We start from the raw sequence: 22,754 nt of genomic DNA on the forward strand, positions 1-22,754 counted from the left end.
TTGTCAATAGAGGTATGTACCATAAGTTGCAACTAATAACGATTGAATAAATACTTAATGAAGTTTATTTACGACAATTATTTAAGTTAAAACACGTTTCCATGCATAATGTATATACGAGCTTGGGAAAAACATGTACTAGAAAAATAATGCATCCTGCTTTATGCGCGTGTGCTCATTATCATCGAAATTATGTGACTCTGTATAATGGGATATATAGAAAACAATAACTGCAGTGTCGTACTGAACAGTTGTATGTTCATTATTTTTGGTCAAGTTTTTTTTTTCAATTTGTTATTCATGTATCAAATCAGTTCACTTGGTTATTACAGAACATGCACACTGAAATAGCTATTTAGTTTTGCGACATTGTCAATATACTGTCCACTTATCTTTATATAAAACTGTAATATTACTAACAGGCATGTTATGCTTTTACTGATGTTTTTATGTCCCCCACTATAGTAGTGGGGGACATATTGTATTTGCCCTGTCTGTTGGTTGGTTGGTTGGTCTGTCTGTCTGTTTGCGCCAACTTTAACATTTTGCAATAACTTTTGCTATATTAAAGATAGCAACTTCATATTTGGCATACATGTGTATCTCATGAAGCTGCACATTTTGAGTGGTGAAAGGTCAAGGTCAAGGTCATCCTTCAAAGTCAGAGGTCAAATATATGTGGCAAAAATCGCTCATTTTATGAATACTTTTGCAATATTGAAGATAGCAACTTGATATTTGGCATGCATGTGTATCTCATGGAGCTGCACATTTTGAGTGGTGAAAGGTCAAGGTCAAGGTCATCCTTCAAGGTCAGATGTTAAATATATGTGGCCCAAATCGCTTATTTTATGAATACTTTTGTGATATTGAAGATAGCAACTTGATATTTGGCATGCATGTGTATCTCATGGAGCTGCACATTTGAAGTGGTGAAAGGTCAAGGTCAAGGTCATTCTTCAAGGTCAGAGGTCAAATATATGTGGCCCAAATCGCTTATTTTATGAATACTTTTGCGATATTGAAGATAGCAACTTGATATTAGGCATGCATGTGTATCTCATGGAGCTGCACATTTTAAGTGGTGAAAGGTCAAGGTCAAGGTCATACTTCAAGGTCAAATATATGGGTAAAAATTGCGCATGTAATGTCACTTCTGCAATATTGAAGCTAGCAATTTTATATTTGAAATGCGTGTGTATCTCAAGGAGCTGCACATTTCGAGTGGTGATGGGTCAAGGTCAAGGTCATCCTACAAGGTCAAACATCATATAGGGGGACATTGTGTTTCACAAACACATCTTGTTTATGCAATGGCTTTAATTAATTGTTTGAACAAAATGGTAAAATTCGTCAAGGAACGTTTCACACGTTAGAAAATGTAGGTCTGTGCTGTGTTCATTTATTTTGGTCTATATCACCCACACAGTTTGGTCTACATAACGACTAACAGGCAAAGAGGGCCTACAATCCTCTAGGGTAGTCTGGTTAGGCGCTAAATGGAGCGTTACTTTTAGTTCATAATGAAAAGCACGTTAAGTAGGTATTAAACTGCCACAAGTTGACTGATTGATGGCTAAAAAAAATGAAAAGGTCTGACCAGCAGAGTCAAGCGGTGTGCTGGAAATGAACCATGGATCAACTCAAGAGCGTGTGCATGGTGTTGCACGTTCGTTCGCTGCATTGGATTTGAGAACACGTTTAACGGTTTTGAAACAAATATATAAAGGTATTAGTGGTTTATAATGAAAACAGTCAGAAGATTAAGTGGACCTCGATGTACAGTTTCTATAACTCGTGGTTGTCGCTTTAATCTTAATATAAAAAAATAGTTTCGTAAAATATGGCGAAAGGAACATAGTCAGATTTTGTTTACATAAACCGGGCCATTAAATCTAAAAAATATGGTAAAGAATTTCACCCAAAACAAACTGTCGTCTACTCTTACAGTTTATTATTTCCTGTTTACTTAAAAGCTGAATGGCTATCGTTCGATCTTGTTTTGCATTGAGGGTGGGTTAGTGAACGCGTTAACGTATTCTTCATTCGATATGAAATCTTTCCTTGGTTCCGAGAATGGACAGAGTCATCATGTTGGTAGAGCCTAGAGGACATTTTAGATTACTATACCTGCCTTTACGTATATAATGACGGCGTTTTATACATTTAATTGCCATGGTGTCTTAATCTTCCCAACAATTTATCCACTCAAAACATCCGAATGTGTAGCTTGAGGCTATTTAACTATTATAATTTGATATATAACAAAATAGCTTATTTGATACAAAGAGTTCAACACTTCTGTTAACTTGGATGATTAAGAATGAACTCAAATGACCGCACTTAGAACTGATAATCGTTACAAATATCCATCTATACAAGCATTTTCAAACACAGGGTGATGCAGCTGTGTTTTTTATGGTTTGTATTTTCCCGTTGTTCTAAGTGTAGTATTGACAGAAAACCATGCCGAGCTGTTATCATTTCTTTGAACATTTAACTATCTTTGCTTAACTCATGACCTAGTTTAGCTTTAGTCCTTTATGGTAACTGATTAATATTTCGCGTGTACTTTTCACGAACGCATTCTAACCTCCGAAACACATGAATGTAGACGTTAGCAACTGCAGTAAGATATTTTTAAAATAATGAAAGCTCAAATCAATGTTAATGCTTATGTTTAGCAACTTAATATTGAGAAAAACGAATTTGATTCTAAATACATGTAATGTTAGCATCGGGGTTAGCATTAACGGTAAATCTCTTAAACGTTGTGAAGGAAAGTTAGGAGTATTGTATGCAGGTCACGTGTTTCAAGATAAGACGTTTTTAGTTAAACACTTTTATGCCTAGCGTCTAGAAAACAAGGCCTTGGCAAACAGCGTAGACCCAGATGAGACGCCGCATGATGCGGCGTCTCATCAGGGTCTGCGCTGTCATTTCCGTAAGAAATATTGTAAATATAGAAATAAATATACTAGACATCCCTAATTTTGGAAATAAATTGATCCAGTTTAGAAGGATGGGAGAGTTCACTAGGCATAAATGGGTTAATGAGGAGCAGAGCTTCGAAAAAACTACTAAACAAATACACGTATTGTACTTTTGTAAGTAGTCAAAGGCATAACTTATGTCAGTTTATATTCGGCTTAGATCAGGGGAATTCATTTTGCATCAACTGCAGTTTAAATTCATTTAAAAACGCTTTAATTATCTTCTTTATCATCAGAATTTTCAGTTGTTAGAACGAGGTCTTGGTCGTTTTATTCTGTTTGCATACCCCATTTTGTCAAATGATTTGTTGGCTTGTAATCTTGGTCATGTCAATATTATAAACGTTGTCTTCATACATGTAACTTCAATTAAGTGACTTTTAATGTGTGTCGCATACAAAGTTCAAATACAATAAAATACTGTAAAATAACTCAATCAACCACGCTGTTTGTGGAACACGACCTTGATTTGATGTGAATTGCAGTACACTCTGAATTTGTTAAAGCTAGTGTTGCCAGCATTAGAGTTTTTGAAAACTTGTATTTGCAGCTTCTTTTTATCCTCTTCTTATTCAACTTTTTCTTTCGTCCTTCCATTTTAGGCTGTGTCCTATTCATGTTAATGTCTGTTGTTTGTGTTATCCTTTTTGCTTGAAAACTGCTTCAAGGCCTTGCGTGTATATGAATAGTCAAGTAACACATAGTTCGCCGTGTAGGCGTTCTTGTCAATGACCACGGCGGCTGAAGCCATCTTACAAAGGTTACAAATTGCCGATTCGAAGTCACGATTTTGGATTATTTTTACGAGCCATCAAGTTGTTAAAACGTTATAATTGATATCATCTTCGGTCAATATTATTTCATGCGACCAAATGTCGTCTTAACCCATTTATGCCTAGTGGACTCTCCTATCCTTCTAAATTGGTTCAATTTATTTCCAAAATTAGGGATGTCTGGTCTATTTATTTCTATATTTAGAATATTTATTACAGAAATTCCTTTAAGCAAACATCGCAGACCCTGATGAGACACCGCATGATGCTAGGTATAAATGGGTTAAAATGGGTACACTGTCCGTCAATCGCCGCGATTAATCGATACAATAATGTACATGAGACATGCTTATGAAATTCCTTTCTGTTCGTCTGTGTGCTAAATTTTTTAAACGCAAGAACCTTAATTGACACAGCGACCGTGCTAACATTTATTGTATTCTTGCTGGATGACGCTTTATCTTCAGAATGTAAATTCGAGAAATACGAATGCAAAAAGATAACAACGCAATTATCGTTCGCCTTCTCACAGACTTTCAGTCTTTGCCCAATCGTATCTTTTGTTACTTCTTTGTCCCCTCGATATGTCGCCAACTACCACGTTTCTATTGTTTCCATTCCCTTGTGTGAGGTGCATCGTAATTTCTGCTATAACAATACCTCTCTTTTCTTTCTTTTTTTGCAACGACGCACTGTCTGGTCGTGGCCGCATGTGATTTTCTTGAAAGTCATTTATTACGGAAATGTAACATTACTTCTGACGTGTTTCGTCTCTATTTATGATTTGTCATTTTGATACATTTATTAATTCGTTACCTCGGGGATTAAATGACAGTTTTCCCGACAATTGTCTAGATGACTTTATCTGATTCATTCTGATCGGATTTACGAATTACTACAAACATATCTGTGGTTACAGTGATCTGTCTAGTTATCGTTTGGAAGTACCGCATTCGCCATTCAAGCAGTAGTGAATGATAATTCAACCACACAAATCTATGTTAAATGAGCCACGATATTTATTTTAAAGACTTACTAGATTTGCAATGCCTCTGTTGTAGTTTGTTCCCTTTTAACTCGACTCCAGTCGAATGTCTCTTTAGTAATCCTAATCTAACGTTTGCGTATGGATTCGTTCATTCTATATCACCGATACGAACCTATTCATCAATACCGTTACTAATGAAAACCAAGTAAATAAAATTAAGGCGTGATATATGCAAATATATTTGTATTTGTGAAAGCGTATCTTTATGTTATTGAATTAGGAAAAACAGGAATTACTAGAAAGAAGACATAACGTGAATTAAAGACACGTTTGCCCAGGGTATTCTTATTAAATGCGTAAGCGTATTTAAGATAACCATCTGAAATTAATCTTTTCATTTATTTGGTTAAATCTTGCTGACAAAAGGGTTTAATGTAATTTGATAATAAATTACTTAAGCGCTTAGAAACAGCCACGATTTTACTCAAAACAAACCGACAGTAAAAGTAAATATAGATACTGTTTAGCCAGATACAAATAACTACCGTTACTTGTATCACAACTTTATGGTGACAAAAAGTATATTGAGATATTGTTCCAGTCAAATGAGTTAGAACACGTATAAAGAAAAAACTGCATACAAAATGGTGAACTTATTTCATGTGAAATTGTTACAATAAGTTAAACAATGTAAAACAACATGAATACTTTCAACGCTTTATTTTGCAAACACAATTTCAAGATTTAATACCCCACGCATTGTGATGTTGAGTTTTTGTTGATATTTTATTTTAAGTTTTATTTTATATCGGATACATTCTTTGATAGCATTAACCTTGCTCTCGATTCAAATTACCATTAGATAAAGAGACCTAGTTGTATTGGTTTTCCATAGATCATTTTGAATGCACATAAATGCAGTGGACAAGTGATCGAAATACGCGCATCAAGGAAATATTCGTTCAGAACATAAAGCCTCAAATGACATTGATTTAATTGATTGTCACTCGGTAACAAAATCAATATGCAAACGAGTCGTATAAATCACCGAGTATTTAAGTACACAATCTTGTTTGTGAAAATATTTTAGGAATGTTAAAAAACTGTGAAATAAAATATCGTTATTAAACTTATGAATGGGATTCAGACAAATTTACTACTCCCTAACCGCAAACATGAGTACCGGCAAACACTTCATCTTAAAAGCTTTGAGTTAATGCAAAAAGTGAACGACAACAAGCGGAAATAAAAGTTGGGTGTTTTAGTATTTGGTCTAGGCGTAATCAGCATTTATTAAACGTCAAGTGGTATTTAGCTCCTACCCGTTTAGAATGGCTTGAATAATTCAACTAGTCCCTACTCGTTTTAGCTCGAGTGGAGCTCATGTATTACCGCCCACATCACATACCTGTACAATTCGTTTTTCTCAATGAATGTCAGCGCATGGTAATTCTGACCACATTTTATTCATAAAAAACACACAAAGACAACCCGCGAGTCAAAATTGCTTAAGCGTTACAATTCTGCATTGAATAATATTTTAAATGAAAACATCGAGATAAATGAATGTATGACGGCGAACACATTTGTCGCTTGAATAGCGCTGTTGATACGGATCTTTTTGCATACGACAATTTTGAATATATCATTTGTCAAAAAGATGTCACATAATTTTCATGCATAAATTAATTATTTTAATTGTTGTCCATAATGAATAACGTTCAAAGTAATTTTTCAAAGAAACGGATTTTATATAATGTATTTACAAGTGTTGATCAACGTTTTTATCTTGTTAATCAACATTTATTATACGTTGAACAAGTGGAATGCACTCCGAGGTTTGCAAAATGCACAATATCAAATGAAATCCATTTTCTGAAAGTAAATACTAATTATAAACTCGTGTGGTTTATGTCTTCCCTGAAATTCAAGGAAACACATGCTCTTTCTTAATTAAATGATGCCGAATTCAGCTGTATTGTAAACGAATGAAATGCCAGTAAAAACAATTGCTCATGAATATTATTAAGATAAAATTTCATGTAGATATTTTTTCTAAACAATTCTAATGTCCGACGCCTTAAAGTCTTAGAGTGTACTGGTATTATTTTCCCTTTGATTATGCTGGTAATTGTCCTAAAACATACTCGGATTTTCATATATTTTGTCCGTTAGTATTTCGTAAGTACAAGGATGTCGTGTTTGATAGTCCGACGGTATCAAATATTGCTAACACGTGTCGTCCAATGTTCTTCCCTTAATACAATTATACAACAATTTATGAATAATATATGTTTCCGTGTTGTGGGTCGCTAGAAGCAGTTTGATAGCGATTAAACCATATGTGTCCCTTTTCTAGAAAGATCATGGCGTATGTTAGGCTACAGTTGGTCGTTGTGGGAGGGTAAGGTAACGTTTTACAGTCTGAATCAGCTTTATTAAGGGCAAGCATGATATTTTAACAGTTTATGTAATGGCATTCTGTGGGTGTCTACCTAGATCGCTTCCAGTGTCATATAACTAAAGAAGGACATCGCGTTTATAAGAAAATTATTTTCAAACATTTAAAAGTTATCGTGTTGGTAAATGTGTCGTGATTAATATACCAAAGATATAACTCTAACTACGGAAAACGTGTTGTGCCTTTGTCAATTACAAGAAAATGAATATTCGACATTGATAATCGGACATTGGAAAGGCCTTCTAAAACAAGATGATTAAGAAAGTTTTATCGCACGTTTATTTTATTTAGCAAATATTTATTCAACATAATTGTTTTGGCATTCAAATCATAAATAATGTATACGATATATCACATCAGTGGCAACTTTAGCATCATGGCCACGTGTTCAGATAGTAAGTTGTGAGGGCAATGACCTCTGTGTGTTCGGTACGTTCGTTCACATGTTTAATCTTTACCTTGTTACCTTCTTAACTGATTTCGATTATGAAGAACATTTTTGTATTGCTATAATGCTTTCATGTTGTTTTGTTAAAGGATAGTTGTTTTATGAAAAAATATATGCATGCCAATATGTCATACCATATTTTAAGGTTTTTTTTCCATCAAGGCGATACACATTGACGAAAGCTTGTTCAGCCAGTTTAAAAAGCACATGTCCATTGTATTTGAGGGGCAAATTTCGATTTAACCCATTTATGCCTAGCGTCATGAAAAAGGCCTTGGCAAACAACGCAGACCCAGATGAGACGCCGCATGATGCGGCGTCTCATCAGGGTCTGCGCTGTTTGCTTAAAGGAATTTATGTAAGAAATATTCTAAATATTTAAATAAATATACTAGACATCCCTAATTTTGGAAATAAATGAATCCAATTTAGAAGGATGTGAGAGTCCACTAGGCATAAATGGGTTAATTCTAACATAACTATGCCACTTAATATGCGGTATTTACTTGATCGATTCTCAGTCGGAGCGGATTTCCGGGGACATTAACATTTTGATTTATTTACGTGTTTGTCAATATTTTTATTTCACATACGCGTCGAAAACATATGACTGCAAACTGTGTTCTTCTTATGTGGTATTCATGTGTTCGGGTTCTAATTTCGCTTATGATTAACTAAAATAAAACAATAAACTTAACACTACGGACTCTTAAAAGTCATAAACATTATTTGTTTCATTGAAATACAGGATAAATACAATACATAATCACAATGCGCGATTTTATTACTGTTCTCAAGCAATATCAAATCGATAAAAAAGACATGCAAACGAAGATATGGCCCAATATACACGCAGTTCTGATTTGTTTGTTTTCTCTGGCCACCATCTAATTGCTAACATTACACTATCTCTTGACCGACCACATCGATCGCCTCAGTGAGATGCATTTTGTCATTATTACCCCTCATTTTCCGTTGTTTGTATTGTATGGCTTGCTATCACATTTTATTTGATTAAAGCGTCCAATCCAATATACCCCTGTTTGCCGATCAATCCCGTCTTGGAATTGAGATAATACGCTATTGTGCAACAGCAAATTCTGCTAATTTTTTTTTTTTTGGGGGGGGGGGGGGGGGCTTCCTTCAGTGGTATTTCCGAATTGAAAGCATGGACGTTCAAAATAATGCCGTGGATGTGCGTACGGTGTGGGTTATTTACAACGAATTACAATCATCTTTCTGTTGCAAAAGCAGTGCATAATGCAAGGTTCTGCGTGTGCGTGTGTGTATGCGTGCGTAAGGGCGCAGAATATTGTCCTTGGTAATACTTTTGCTTTCTGAATGCTTGACTGGATAAATTGTTACAATTACATTACGAAACAGCACTTAGATCTTTGGCATTAGATGATGTCTGACCTTGAATATTTGGGAAAGAAATATCGAAGACATTACCGGTAACCTATTATACTGAGAGTCTTCCTCCCGACAGAAGAGTTTCCACAGACCGCATGTTAATGAATAGATTTCACATTAAAACGCCGCTTTTCTGTTAGTTGTGTTCATTGATTTTAAGTCCCCAAGGATTATATCTTCTTGGTTGGAAATATGTGTTGTGCGGCAATATTCACTCATTCTCTTGTTGATTTAGTTAAAATATTATTGGACTTGACGGCTAGAATGTCACCGTTAGAGATATATTATCCTATTATGCGATGATATTCTGTGCTACACGTGTTGGATGCTCGCTTAGAAGTCTTTTGTCTGGAGGGAAGTCATAAAATCACTATGGGTCATATATTTTATATTGATCAAGCCATGTATAGAGGTATGTCAGTATTCATTGTGTTCTATATTACAAATGTGCATTTGATTATATAAAAATTAAACAAATTAATGATCTTTAATTCTGATAATGCAGATATATTATGTACATGAAACAACTGTTAAACAATTAAAACATGCACCACATGGAACCGTATAATGATTTTCCATATGTATATGTGTGTATGTATGTGTGTGCGAGCGCGTGAGTACGTTCGTGTGTGCATGCGTATGTGTGCGTGTATTTGTGTGTGTGTGTTTGGTGCTATTTTGCTACATTTATATATATATATATATATATATATATATATATATATATATATATATATATATATATATATATATATATATATATATATATATAGCGCCACATACACATGCGATCTGCGTTAACAGGGCATGTGGTTTTAGAAACTCCGAAAAAGTCTATTAAGACGAAAAATATTAAGAAATATTGAAAAAAAATACTTGTCAATTACCGTGAATCCCTACCTAATACGGAACTCGGGATTAACATATTTATACAAAACAAAACATCTGAACCGCTAGGAGAAAATCAAGAAACCATAGTGTTGATTTTGCAACTTTTTATTTTATTTCAACGTAGTAAATATTCATTTCAGTTTTGTATGTCTGTATTTCACGCGTTAATTTCCAACGAAACTTAACATTGACCAACTGAAATTCATAGAAAATTTTCGTTCGTATTGCCTTATAAAGATCAATTTTCCCAAATTGTGTATCAATAAGCAATTTTAAATTCACACTACGACGCGAGTCAACAGCAATATTTTAGTATAATAATATTGGACGATCAATCAAAGTGCGAAATCGTAAAAAGGATCCAAGCCTTCTTTCAACAATGCAATTTGTTATTGTGTTTTCATAAGACAGTTTGGCCGAACTAATCTATAATGAATCTATAATGAAGAGTTTCGTAGCCCAGAATAAATAATTGTATTATATTTGCTCTGATATATAAATATTATCTGCTGTTGTAAGCCTAGCAAACATAAACAAATGACAAAGGTCCGGTTTTCGAAGATTTTATTGTTTTGATTAGAATTAATATATTAAAGGTGAAATGCCATGCTTTTTAAAACCCTTAAAACCCTTTATTTATCGAATTTAGTGCATATGCAAACATTTTCGAACCCCGCTTCGATTCGATGATGGTGTTAGCGAGAACGGATACCGCAAAATCGCGAATTTTCACTAATTCCGATCTACTCGCCATTTTCATTCAAACTTCAAACAAGGTATTCAACTCAAAATCACCTGAAACGGGGTGCATTATGGACAGCGGTTCGACGCATAATCCCAGGAAGGTTTCTCATGAGAACCTAGGTTTCCAAAATTACGCGTCTTTAATTTTTTTACTTCCAAGAAACCAGATTTTTCATGAGAACCTAGGTTCTCATGAGAAACTAGGTTTATAAAATTCCAAGAAACCAGATTTTTCATGAGAACCTAGGTTCTCATGAGAACCTAGGTTCTCATGAGAAACTAGGTTTATGAAATCCCAAGAAAACAGGTTTTTCATTAGAACTTAGGTTCTCATGAGAAACTAGGTTTTTCATGAGAACCTAGGTTCTCATTCTGAGAACTTAAGTTCTTGTTTGATATCCAAGGTTTTCACAAGAACCTAGGTTCTCGACAGCTTTTCGCGTCGTTTTCTCGGATCTTTTCATGAGAACCTAAGATTTCATTTGGGAACCATAGTTCTCATGAGAACCTAGGTTCTCATGAGAAACCTAGTTTCTTGGGATTATGCGTCGAACCGCTTGCCATAGTGCATCGATTTGAACAGCCATAACTTCATTAATTTTGCAGCGATTGTCACGAACTCGGTCTTATTCAACGCAGAAATGAATTTCCTTTCTGAAAATGTACATATCTTGCAAGATTTTTACAAATACTGGGTCAAATTTTTAGAAATAACACGATACACAACTCGCGTGACCTACTCATTGTCCTGTTTCATTAACTTAGCGAGTCTCTGGTTTAGTAGATTTGCATATGTATTGTATATATCCGAACAGAGAGAGGTATGGGCAAATCCACAGTTTTATCTCTCTTTTTTGGAATAACTTTTGAAATTGCCTCCTGCGCTAAGCTCATTTTGTCGATTAGAGTTTATCGCAATTGCGTATGTTCAGTAAGATAGCATCTTGATGTATTAGCCCTGAATCTTAGCACTTATGATTAATGGATATCTGAGCACCAGTTTTAGTACAACAAATTCACAAACGAAAATAAAACAGCAAGATTCTAATTATCAGAAATCATTTTATGAAGGCGACTTTTAGCTCTCGACTATTTAGCATTATATTGTATCATGTTAATGTGATTGTTTTTCAAGTAGCTTCGTTATATGTTGGCGCAAGATACCCATTATCGACACAAATATAGGTCACATGTAATGTAAGGTCATCTATAGTGTATACCATTGCAATCAGATTTCTCTAACGGAAAACTTTAATGTGAAATAAACGGGATTTAATAGAAGTTTACAAATCATTTTTGTGAAGTAAACGAGCCTCAACAGGTATTTACACATCCTTTAATGCGCAATCAACGAGCTTCAATAGAAGTATAGACATCCTTATTGTGAAATAAATAAGCTTTAAAGGGAGTGTGCATATCCTTTTATGTGAAATAAACGCATCCTGAAATACACAAGCTTTTATATGAGTAAACACATCCTTTAACGTAAAATCAACGAGCCTTTAGATGAGAATGCGCATCTTTGTATGTGAAATAAACGAGCTTCAACATGAGTATACTCATCCTGTAATGTGAAATAAACTAGTTTAATAAAGAGTTTCGATACTAGAAGACTCATCTTTTATATTCAAGAATGGTAAATCAGTATAGAATTAGTGTATATACCGATGATACAAATAATGATGTTCACATCTGGCTTTCAAACAACGCAAATTATTGAATCAAATATAGCTTATGTGATGTTAACGTGCCTTTCATGAGTACTCTACATTGTTTTGGACACGAAGTACTTGATAATGTACTTTTCAGAATTGAGCGTTGTTCTGTGAAAAAAGGAGGTTTAATGCTTGTGCTTAAAGTTTCGTCCTAGATTAGCCTGCGCAGTCCGCACATGCTTATCAGAGACGACATTTGCCACGTATGCTGGATTTTTGCAGAGAAAATAGTTTTTTTTTAGAAAAATAAGCAAACAGCGGAAAGTGTCTTCTGCACAGGCTAATCTTGGACGATACTTTACGCACATGCATTAAACCCTCTTTTCACAGAGGGGGCTAAAATCTAGCCCGCCCCTGTTGTTACGTGATTTATTTTACTGCACCCTGTGATTCATTTGTGTTAACTTAACTGATCCCAGATGTCTCATTTAACTGTTTGAAGATTACTTTGTTCTCTCATTGTAATAAATATAAAGTCAACGTTAAATAATTCACACATAAACATTTCCCAACCGAGCTGATGTTTTAACTCCCCATCGAAACAAGCAACGTCTTCCTGCTTTCATACATACCTCACTGGAGTTCACTTTATATTCTTACTATGTTGATCACCAAAAAGAATAATTATGGCATACATTAAATCGACTGTGCATTTTTACGAGCGACATCTAATTCAAAATGGAATATGAATATTCAATTTTCCCCCAAGAATGCCCATGGGAATTATAGGTTTTCTTTCTTGGGGCTGGAATATATTAATGGCATTCGATACTGCACTGAATTTCGGCTGAGCAATACAAAATTTGCTGATGAGAGCAGATTTCAGATGTTTGGTTGCTTTTATTCTGTTATCATAACATGGGGTGTTTATACTCTTTTGTGAGAACGATAAGTGAGACAAGTGGCAAAAATTAGATTCTTGTACATTTTCACGTAGATATATATTTTATTACTTTGAATAACTCAATGTGCTTTACGTCGTTTATATACTCTAGTGATTATGATGTAAATTAGAATAAAAAGACATTCTTTAATTAACTGAATATATACTGATTATTGGAAATGGCGTACTGGTAGACAAGAAAATTAACTGTCAGCCAAATACTTTCAAGCATAAAGATTGGGTTTGAACCCCTACGAGGCATATGTTTTGTAAGCATATATTGACAGCAAACCTTTGTGGTTGTTAACAAACTTAAGACCATATATTAGCAATCGAATACTCAACACATGCCAATACTAAATGAACAACAAATTGGTTCAATTTTAACAGAATTTAGAAGTTGAATAAAATCTGGAAATCGTTCCATGGCCGATTTTTTAATCGTTCTTCCCCCCCCCCCCCTCCCGAGAAATTTCTATCAGCCTTGAATAGCCCTGGATGCTCTTAGACATGTAACAGATGCCGAACGGCCGTCTTTTGTAAATAGCTGTAGACTGACTAGACTAAATTGTATATACAGGCACCGTATCATTTATACAGCCTCTTTTAAAATGTAGAACACGATCGACCTGGTTATCACAGAAGACGACTGTGATTTTGGAGGTAAGTGATGTTATTTCTGGCCTATATATCATCATTTATTCGTATTGCATCTATGTGCTTATCAGGGATAAATATAAATACATCCGCAACGTTAACACCGTTCTCGCCGTTTCAAAGCTTGCATTATATGTGAAAAATATCTCCATATATAATTGCACAATCAGCATCAGTAACTATAACTATGCATTGTCACAAGATGCGTGAAAAAGGGGAAAAGCTAGAGGGATACCTTCGATGGTATACACGTGGATTTTGAAAGCAGGAATTCCCTGTGGTCAATCTTCACGCACCATATATTCATTGTAATATTTGCCACTAAGGCACATTACTGTGTCAGCAGTCTTTAACCCATTTATGCCTAGCGTCTAGAAAAAAGGCCTTGGCAAACAGCGCAGACCCTGATGAGACGCCGCATGATGCGGCGTCTCATCAGGGTCTGCGCTGTTTGCTTAAAGGAATTTCTGTAAGAAATATTCTAAATATAGAAATAAAAAATACTAGACATCCCTAATTTTGGAAATAAATTGATCCAATTTTGAAGGATAGGAGAGTCCACTAGGCATAAATGGGTTAAACCACACCAACCCATTTATGGAAATCGCGCAATTGCGACGGTTATCCTGGCGTCCTCCCATGCATATCTTGATAGATCTACTCGTGCCTCTTCTCAATATCCACGACTCTCCAATATTCTCTCGCTGTATTCTATCATTGCCGTAGTCAAGCATTAACAATCAATACTGAAGCAGACGCATTGTGCCTTGTTAGAGAAACTTGGGCTGATATTCAGTATATAAATGTCAGAGACTTGATCGCTTTTTGCACTGGGCCACCGTTCATGGACGCTTTGCTTAACAAGTGGCCTTATATGTAAAGATTAGATCCAATTTAGTCAATTGTTTTTCAAATATTGAAAAGAAGATTCACAACTGTTAATCCTCTTTTTTTATTTTAAACACAAAGTTTTTGTATGATGTTACTTTCAATTGTTTAAACTCAATGATGGCTGTGATGAAATAAAACACTCGCATGTATCATGTTGTCTCTGAGTTAATATTTATTATTATTATTGCATCAAAATATAAATTGCACCAAGACAACATTTACAAAACAGCGCAGCAGATTTTCTATCGGATACAATCACCTGTTGAACAAGAACACTATATCGTAAATATGCATACATACAATAAGCCAATTGATTTGTCTAGCAATGTTAAGTACACCAGCAACAAAGAGAGTATACGAACAACCATGTCATAAATAACAGCTGAGTAAGAGGGCTTATATGCCCTCCGCAGCGTGCGCATTCAGAATGAATAGTATGCTGTTCTGATCACCACTTTTTCGAGGATTGTTTTCGTTAATATCTCTGCAGCTTCCCTCATGGTGGTTTTCTTTAATCCTCTGCTTCGGTTAGTTGAGGGTAACTCAGTGCGATGATTCGATGCAAATAAAATATATTGCTTTAACAGCTACGGTATTCGGTCATATCAGTCTGAAATTTTGATTGCATCTGCCTTCTAAGTTTTAGGCTGATAAGGTCGATTTGATACATATTTCATATTCCTGCAGATCTTGAACTTAATATTGTGTTTACTTATAAGACGTGTGGGCATCGCAAGATAGAGGGTAGCAACGCTGGATACTTAATTATTCACGAGATATATAAATACATAAATGGAAGTATGCAGTAGGGTCAAACGGGTCAAAAGTCATTCGGGACGGGTCGAAGGGCCAAAATTAAAAAAATACCCGGTTCGGGTTTTTAATTAGTTGATTGAAAAATGACTACGTTACTTTTTTGACCATGTTTGAGCGCATTAAATATTCAATTGTGTGTCACGTCAGATTATATAGAATGTCATTTCTTCTCTTAGTTTATTATATTTATTTAATTGTGAATTACATGCTGAACAGTATATAACTGAAACCAAAAGAACCTTTTTAAAGACATCTACTTGGAATAACGATAAATGGTATAGAAAAACAAATCTTCAAACAAAACTAGAGCTCTTACTCTTAGTGGATAAGCCAAATCAACTTTTACTGTTAGCTCTTATTGTCGTTTCAATTTGAAGTAGACCTATTTGAATATATAAGCTTCGTTAAAAAAACATTTTGGATTTAACTAACAGTTTCAGTTTAATATCTGTCAATTAAAACACAAATAATACTCTACGTTAATGCAAAGTGGGAGCGTCACTTCTGTGTATTTATTAATACATGGAACAGTTTTTAAAACAAAAAACAACAACACAATACACAAAATAATAAAAAAGATAATGTGTATGCACTTGTTTAATCCACTTACAATTTAAACATATAATCATATACTTCGTACCTTGCGACCCGAACCGGTATCGTTTTAATAATTGTTGACCTGGATCCGCTGGTATTTGTTTGACACGCGGGTTCGGTTTTTTGGAGTACCCGTTTGAGCACTAAAATGCTCTCAACAACAGCTAAATTGTTATTTCTCCAAGTGATGTTCTCTTTACATGTTAGAACATCTAATTAAACGCACAAATAGCAAAATAGTTCAACATCCCAGAATAAACTTAGTTAAGTGATTGCGCATCTCCATTGAGAGTTCTTCTATGAAGATCGAACAAAGCGACCCTAGATATTTGTACTTCTCTTACTATTTTGATTGTGCCTGTCACGGTCGTATACTATATTTAAGATGCATGCTTTGATGGTATTCTAAAAAATCCGATCACTTGACATCATTGTTTGATCTGCAAGGAAAAGCAATACTGCAAAGCGATTTTATTGCTTAAAAATGGCTACCTTGTTTATTGCGGCGGTAAATAATTACAGTAACTGTTTTCTGAATAGGTTACCTGTTAATCCGATTAACGCTCGCGCGTCGCGCAATCGACGAGGCAATTCTGGCCTGGATCCAGGGGACCGATGGCAAGAAATAACAATCTTGCATATAGAAAACACAAGTGGCAAATGTAATAACGCATTATCAAGGCGAAATGTGAAACTGTTTTTTTTAATTCTAATTGCACATATATTATCATTTTTTTGACAATACTGGGTAAAGAAATTTGTCATGGAACATGCAGTTTCCTTCTCTGATATGAATTTATTCACGGAATCCAAATGGGAAACAAACTTATTTCTATTACATAACCCTGTAAATATGCAATACATGTATTTATAATAACATAAACATAAAATGGTCTCTTTAAGACATATGTCATTTGAATTAAGTTCAACTCCTTACTAAGATCATTTCATTTTGGGTTATATGTTTGTATACTTGACACTAGACACATGTAGATGAATTCATTAATGTCTGTTGCAAAGACGAAATCTGAAATTAATGTTATGTCATGGAAGCAAGCAAGTATACAAATTAACATAAAAATTAGTCAATTACTCAAGTAGATGAAGCGGTTTCCTTATTTCAGCGGGTCGTGTACACAACTGCATATTTTGGAATTCCGTGATATTATAAAAGCATGCATAACTGTCATATTTCTTTTCATCTGAAAACTATATATCTGGGGATCTGTTGAATTTATTCCGTTAATTTGAATCTTTTAAAGCATCCAAGCTTTCCAAAACAGCATGCATGCATAGGGAGATGTAAGTGCATTCCATATCTGAACCGACCGATCCTAAACTAAATCGTTTGGACAATATTCAAGCCTTATTTAGCATGTTGTTTACGAAATATGTTAAATGATCGCTCTACTTTTTACATCGAAACTGACTATACTTTTTAACCATGAATTAAGACGGTAGACAGCTTCGTTTAGATGATATATTTGATAGTTTATGACGGGATCTTTTGCATCACATGTATCGTACGCATCTTGGTGTTACATAAATCATAATAGTCATTTACGTTCATAAAAAAAATCGTCGTTTATGCCTGGTAAATCTCAACGTTATCAGATGTTAGATGCTACATCATTGTGACTACATAACTGTGTTATCAGTCCCTGCCTTAAATGCGATGAAGTAATTTAATTAATTATTCGGATTACATTTCATCCGAAAGGAATACTGTGCATGCCCCACACGTCGGTGGCAATGTTCTGTTTATTTTCAAGCAAATCTTAGGAGCGTTTTATCATGACGATTAGAAGTACCAGTATGTTCGAAGAGACTGTTCGAACAGACATTCTGAACGTGGCTGTTTAAAGTACAATCGATAGCTTTCTAAATATGGCGCAAATAAGATTGAATGCAAAAAAATGTTAAGTTCTGTGTCTACTTTAGTTTTCGACATGTTTTGTGTACGTGTTGTTGTGTAATTATAACGGAATAAACTTTGTAATTCTTGAGTACCGACTACCGGTAAATGCATTTAAGCAAACGCGTGTACAGAAACGTCGAGGGTCTCTGTCATGGTGACCTTCGTGTTGTACTTCCTCCATTTCCTGACTATTGATTAGTGTTTGTGAGGATACTCTAACCAAAGAAGTGATACATAATTTATTATTTTTGTGCGTTTGTTTTCTTTTTTCTCGGTTTTCATGATGTGATTGTAATTCTTTACCGGCAGAAAGTATACGATCTTTATTATAATGTTGGATGTGTTCACTTGAGGTACCCATGCGTTCTATTGAATAGATGAATTATATCGTAATTCGGAATTAAATAAGTGAGTGTTTGATTGATCGAGATGCAAAGGACAAAGTATGACAGCACTAATTCCTCTTAAACAGGCATTATACACGGAAATTTATTGTTCGTTCAATACGTTTTCTTTGCTGTTGCACATCCTTTTTACCGCGTGTCTTTGTTTTCTGGAATGCTTTTTATTTATTTCATATAATTACGAAATGTAACCAATGTGTTAAGTCAAGCATTATTACACAATTTAAAATCTTATGTTCTGTAACCTAAATTCCTCAATGTATTCAGATAAATTGTAGATAATATTGATGATTTAGTAAATGTTGCTCTAACCTGATACATTTCCTTTGCCACCGGGAGATTGGCCCTAATTGAATTTTGTTACGATAGAACGATGAAAACTGACACTGTGTACCGAGCGATTCCAAGTTTATCTCGATCCTTATAATAATACCCTGACTGGAAATGTAAGAGATAAGAATGAATGTTTCGAAAACGATGGCAAACGAAATGGCTTGATGAAACGGCGTATAATAGTTTTCGATTATCTGATATCATTGCAGGATTATCTAAAGGTATGAACATTATCCATGAAAAAGCGCCTTGAAGTAAAGATCATCCCATGCCTAGGGCTACTTTCTTCGCTTGAATGAATAACAGAGCTCTGATAATAATGAAATCATTTTGTAGTTGCACCAAGGGGCATTCGGAACAGGCGCTGCATTTTGTTGATGTTGTTGTTGCTTTTGGTATCTCAAACAAAATCTGTCCATCATTCATTTAAACAAAAATCACAAGTGTGTTTGAAACAAATAAAACTTAAAGGTGGTGGCAAATCGTTTGGTAAGTGATTGTTGTTTTTTTGAGAAGGCCGATTTACGTTATTTATATTTAGATTCAAATCAAACAATACCTGAATAATATATATATATTTATATATATATATATATTATATATGTAAAGATCAATTGTATTAACCAAACTTTCTGAAAAGGTGCATTTAATAACATATGTCTTTAGAATAATTATAAATATTGAAGTATACGCTGTTGGCAGTTCAAAAACATTGTTATTGACAAAATCGATGGTTTTATATGAATTCACGAATTAAAATAGCTAAATACTAGTATTGCATTGTCGCATTACATGACTCAGAACGGTGAACGAAGATTACTGACCATTGAGTCATCTTTGACATAAACGGATGAATATCTCATCAAGTGCATCTTATGTGTAAGATTACCCTTCAAACGACCTATCATTTAACTAAATATCGTCATTTTGCCATTCAATCACTCATCAAAAGGAGTGAGGTTTATCAAAAGTATGTCAATGGGGGGGGGGGGGGCAAGAACATTACGCTTTGTCTGCAACTACTGAAACCGATCTAATCTAATAAGGTATTAAATTTGTCTTTGCTTAGTTTCCCATTAAAATACGTTCATCAAAGCTACGAGCGCTTCTTCAAATCGCCTTAATTGGTCCTTCTGTGTTTAGCGGCATAACGCTATTAGTCATTGACACTGCCGTTTTTTTGTTGTTGTTGCTGCTGTTTTAACGTGTTATAAAGCACATACGGGGGAGTTGACGCAGTTGGGTATTTAATACATACTGTTCGTCATAACTTTCAGCTTTCGTCCTTGAATTCATGTACCTGAGTGTGTGTACTGTGTTTGGTTTCGGTCTAACAGTATCACGAAGGACTATTTACTGTTTAATTTATATTACTATGATTGTATAAAATCGGATGTTAGCGTTTTATTTCAAGATAAATGCTATTTTCCTAGATGCTGGACTCTTCTGTGTAATATAATATCATTTAAAATAGCTATTTTACAACTTGTTTACTAGCATTAAGTTTAACACACACGCGCAATGGATTCTTTTCAAGAGTTTACAATAAAAGGGATGTTATTATAAAGCATTTATATGATAGAAAGTCGAGTTTTCGTTATGCGGCAAGATGCGTTCCAGTCTTGGTAAGATTTAACTCAAATTTGATTCGAATCTTGAGGGGGTAGGATAACAAATTATATCTTCGAGATATTTAACGCATACATTGAAAAGTAATCAAATAGGTTTAAATGAAATAAACGAGGAAAATCGCCTGAGGTAAATACTGCGGTTATCACGTTTCTTAGAGAAGCAGCTTTGAACTGGCACATTGATGATATTTGTGTCTTCTTTTTGCCATTAGAAAACATTTGAAGTTCGTTATATATTTCTGGATGTTATTGCATGTGCTATATAACTTTCTTCACAAAAGCATACGGAAACGTATCGCTAAAAAAGTGAAGTGAACTAGTTAACGCTATATATTATATTATGTCGATTATTGACTCCGGATTTTATGATCGGAATAAATGTCGTTTTAATACCTTACCATTGTGTTGGATATATCATTCAATGCTTCGGAAATTTCTATTTTCAACGGTTTGCGAAACAAGAATCTGTAATCATACAAGCTTATAAAAATGTAATAATGAAATATTTCAGGAATGCTTCTCGGCGTCCTTCAAACCCTTTTCATGTTTGCGGTATACTTAAATATTTAACACAAGAGATTTATATAGTAATCAATGAGTTTGCACGCCCCGCCCACGTGTTTAACATACGCCCACGATGGGTTTTGATCCATTCAGATTTTTTTTCAAAATAATTTAGAGTCATTGATAATTTACCTCAATGAAATTGTTTATGTGCGTTATGTGGTTACGTGTGGTGCTTCCGAATCACACACTAAAGTTGATAAATTCTCAGTTTTTAGTAAATTAAGCAGGCGTGCTGAAACCCACACCGGATCCTCACAAACTGCGGTCTATGGCGCCCAAGGACCTCATACAAACTGAATGGATTAATCAGTCGTTCACATCACAGATATTCCCTTTTCTCGATGGGCATAGTTTGGCATATAGTTTTGTGATTGATGTGTGCACCTGGGATAACACAATATTAAGCTGTTCTTATTTTAATACTGTATATAATAATAAGTTAATATCTAGCATAACAGGTAAGTATTTACATGTTGTCTTTGGCCTAAGTAGACGCCATAACTTTGATAGTCATGCAAACTTAAATGGACATTGAATCATACGTCGCCCTAATAAAATTAACATGAATGACCGGTGTATCATGGTAACCTTGTTTCCGGTAAATTTACCTTTAATTTACATTGCTTTCAAAATAGTTGTCGTTACTTAAAATATAAATAAGCAAACTGTTTTATTCCATGAATAATAGCATCCGTTTTCCTCAAGTTTACATTAGCCTTAAAACCGATCGTTTAGCTTAACGATTTGACGCATTCTAATTCCTTAATTCAATCCGAGAGGTATAGGCACTTAACATAAATACATATTTGGCAAAGACCAAACTACGTGACCGAGTGCAACAATTGCATGCGATATACGAAATATACTTTAATCGCGTTATAACGACATAAAAATAATGCGATGGAATGTTATCGGAGAGATCAATAATTTGAAGAAAAAAAATATTATTAATAGGCTATTCGATATTTGCCATGAACGACCACGGGTCACGCGATGCGACTACATACTTGTGGAATTAACACGGTTGTTGTTAAGTGATAATGAAATACTATTATATCATATACAAAATATATATTTGCAACAGGAGCTCCAATGCCAAGTTACTAGTGTGTTTTCATAGACGTAAATTGGATTTACTGTGGAATTAGTATCAACGTGATTTGTGAAACACTTGTGAACTAAGCACCCTACTATGCAGCTAATGTTCTAATACTTTGACCATGAGGATTATTTATGTGCTATGGACTCTCGTGTTAATTACACAACTACTTCTTTTGGGATACGGCAGAGAAGGTGAGATTTTCATGTTTTAGAAAAAAAGAGAGGCGTTGACGTGAGGCGTTTAACGCTCATTGTATGCTATATTTATATTCCGTTAAATGTTAACCCATCTATGCCTAGTGGACTCTCCCATCCTTCTAAATGGATCAATTAATTTCCAAAATTAGGGATGTCTAGTATATTTATTTCTATATTTAGAATATTTCTTACGGAAATTCCTTTAAGCAAACAGCGCGGACCCTGATGAGAAGCCGCATCATGCGGCGTCTCATCTGGGTCTACGCTGCATGCCAATGCCTTTTTTCTAGACGCTAGGCATAAATGGGTTAGGAAAAATAAGAGAAGCGTTG

The 22,754-nt window shown here is 34.7% G+C and overlaps 1 protein-coding gene across 7 annotated transcripts in view; it reads left to right on the forward strand.

Moving 5' to 3' along the window:
• The window catches only part of LOC127868993 (pro-neuregulin-1, membrane-bound isoform-like), a 65,485-nt gene that overhangs the window by 17,811 nt on the left and 24,920 nt on the right, over nucleotides 1-22,754 (forward strand). Inside the window, exon 1 of one of the 7 annotated variants that reach the window (XM_052411227.1) lies at nucleotides 22,221-22,416. The exons of the other annotated variants lie outside the window; for them this stretch is intronic. Coding sequence (XP_052267187.1) covers nucleotides 22,344-22,416 — 73 coding nt within the window. The 5' untranslated portion in view covers nucleotides 22,221-22,343. Of the gene's footprint in view, nucleotides 1-22,220; nucleotides 22,417-22,754 lie in introns of those variants that run through there. 7 annotated transcript variants of the gene reach the window in all.

Source organism: Dreissena polymorpha, chromosome 2 (assembly GCF_020536995.1).
Source record: "Dreissena polymorpha isolate Duluth1 chromosome 2, UMN_Dpol_1.0, whole genome shotgun sequence".
Taxonomy (NCBI): domain Eukaryota; kingdom Metazoa; phylum Mollusca; class Bivalvia; order Myida; family Dreissenidae; genus Dreissena; species Dreissena polymorpha.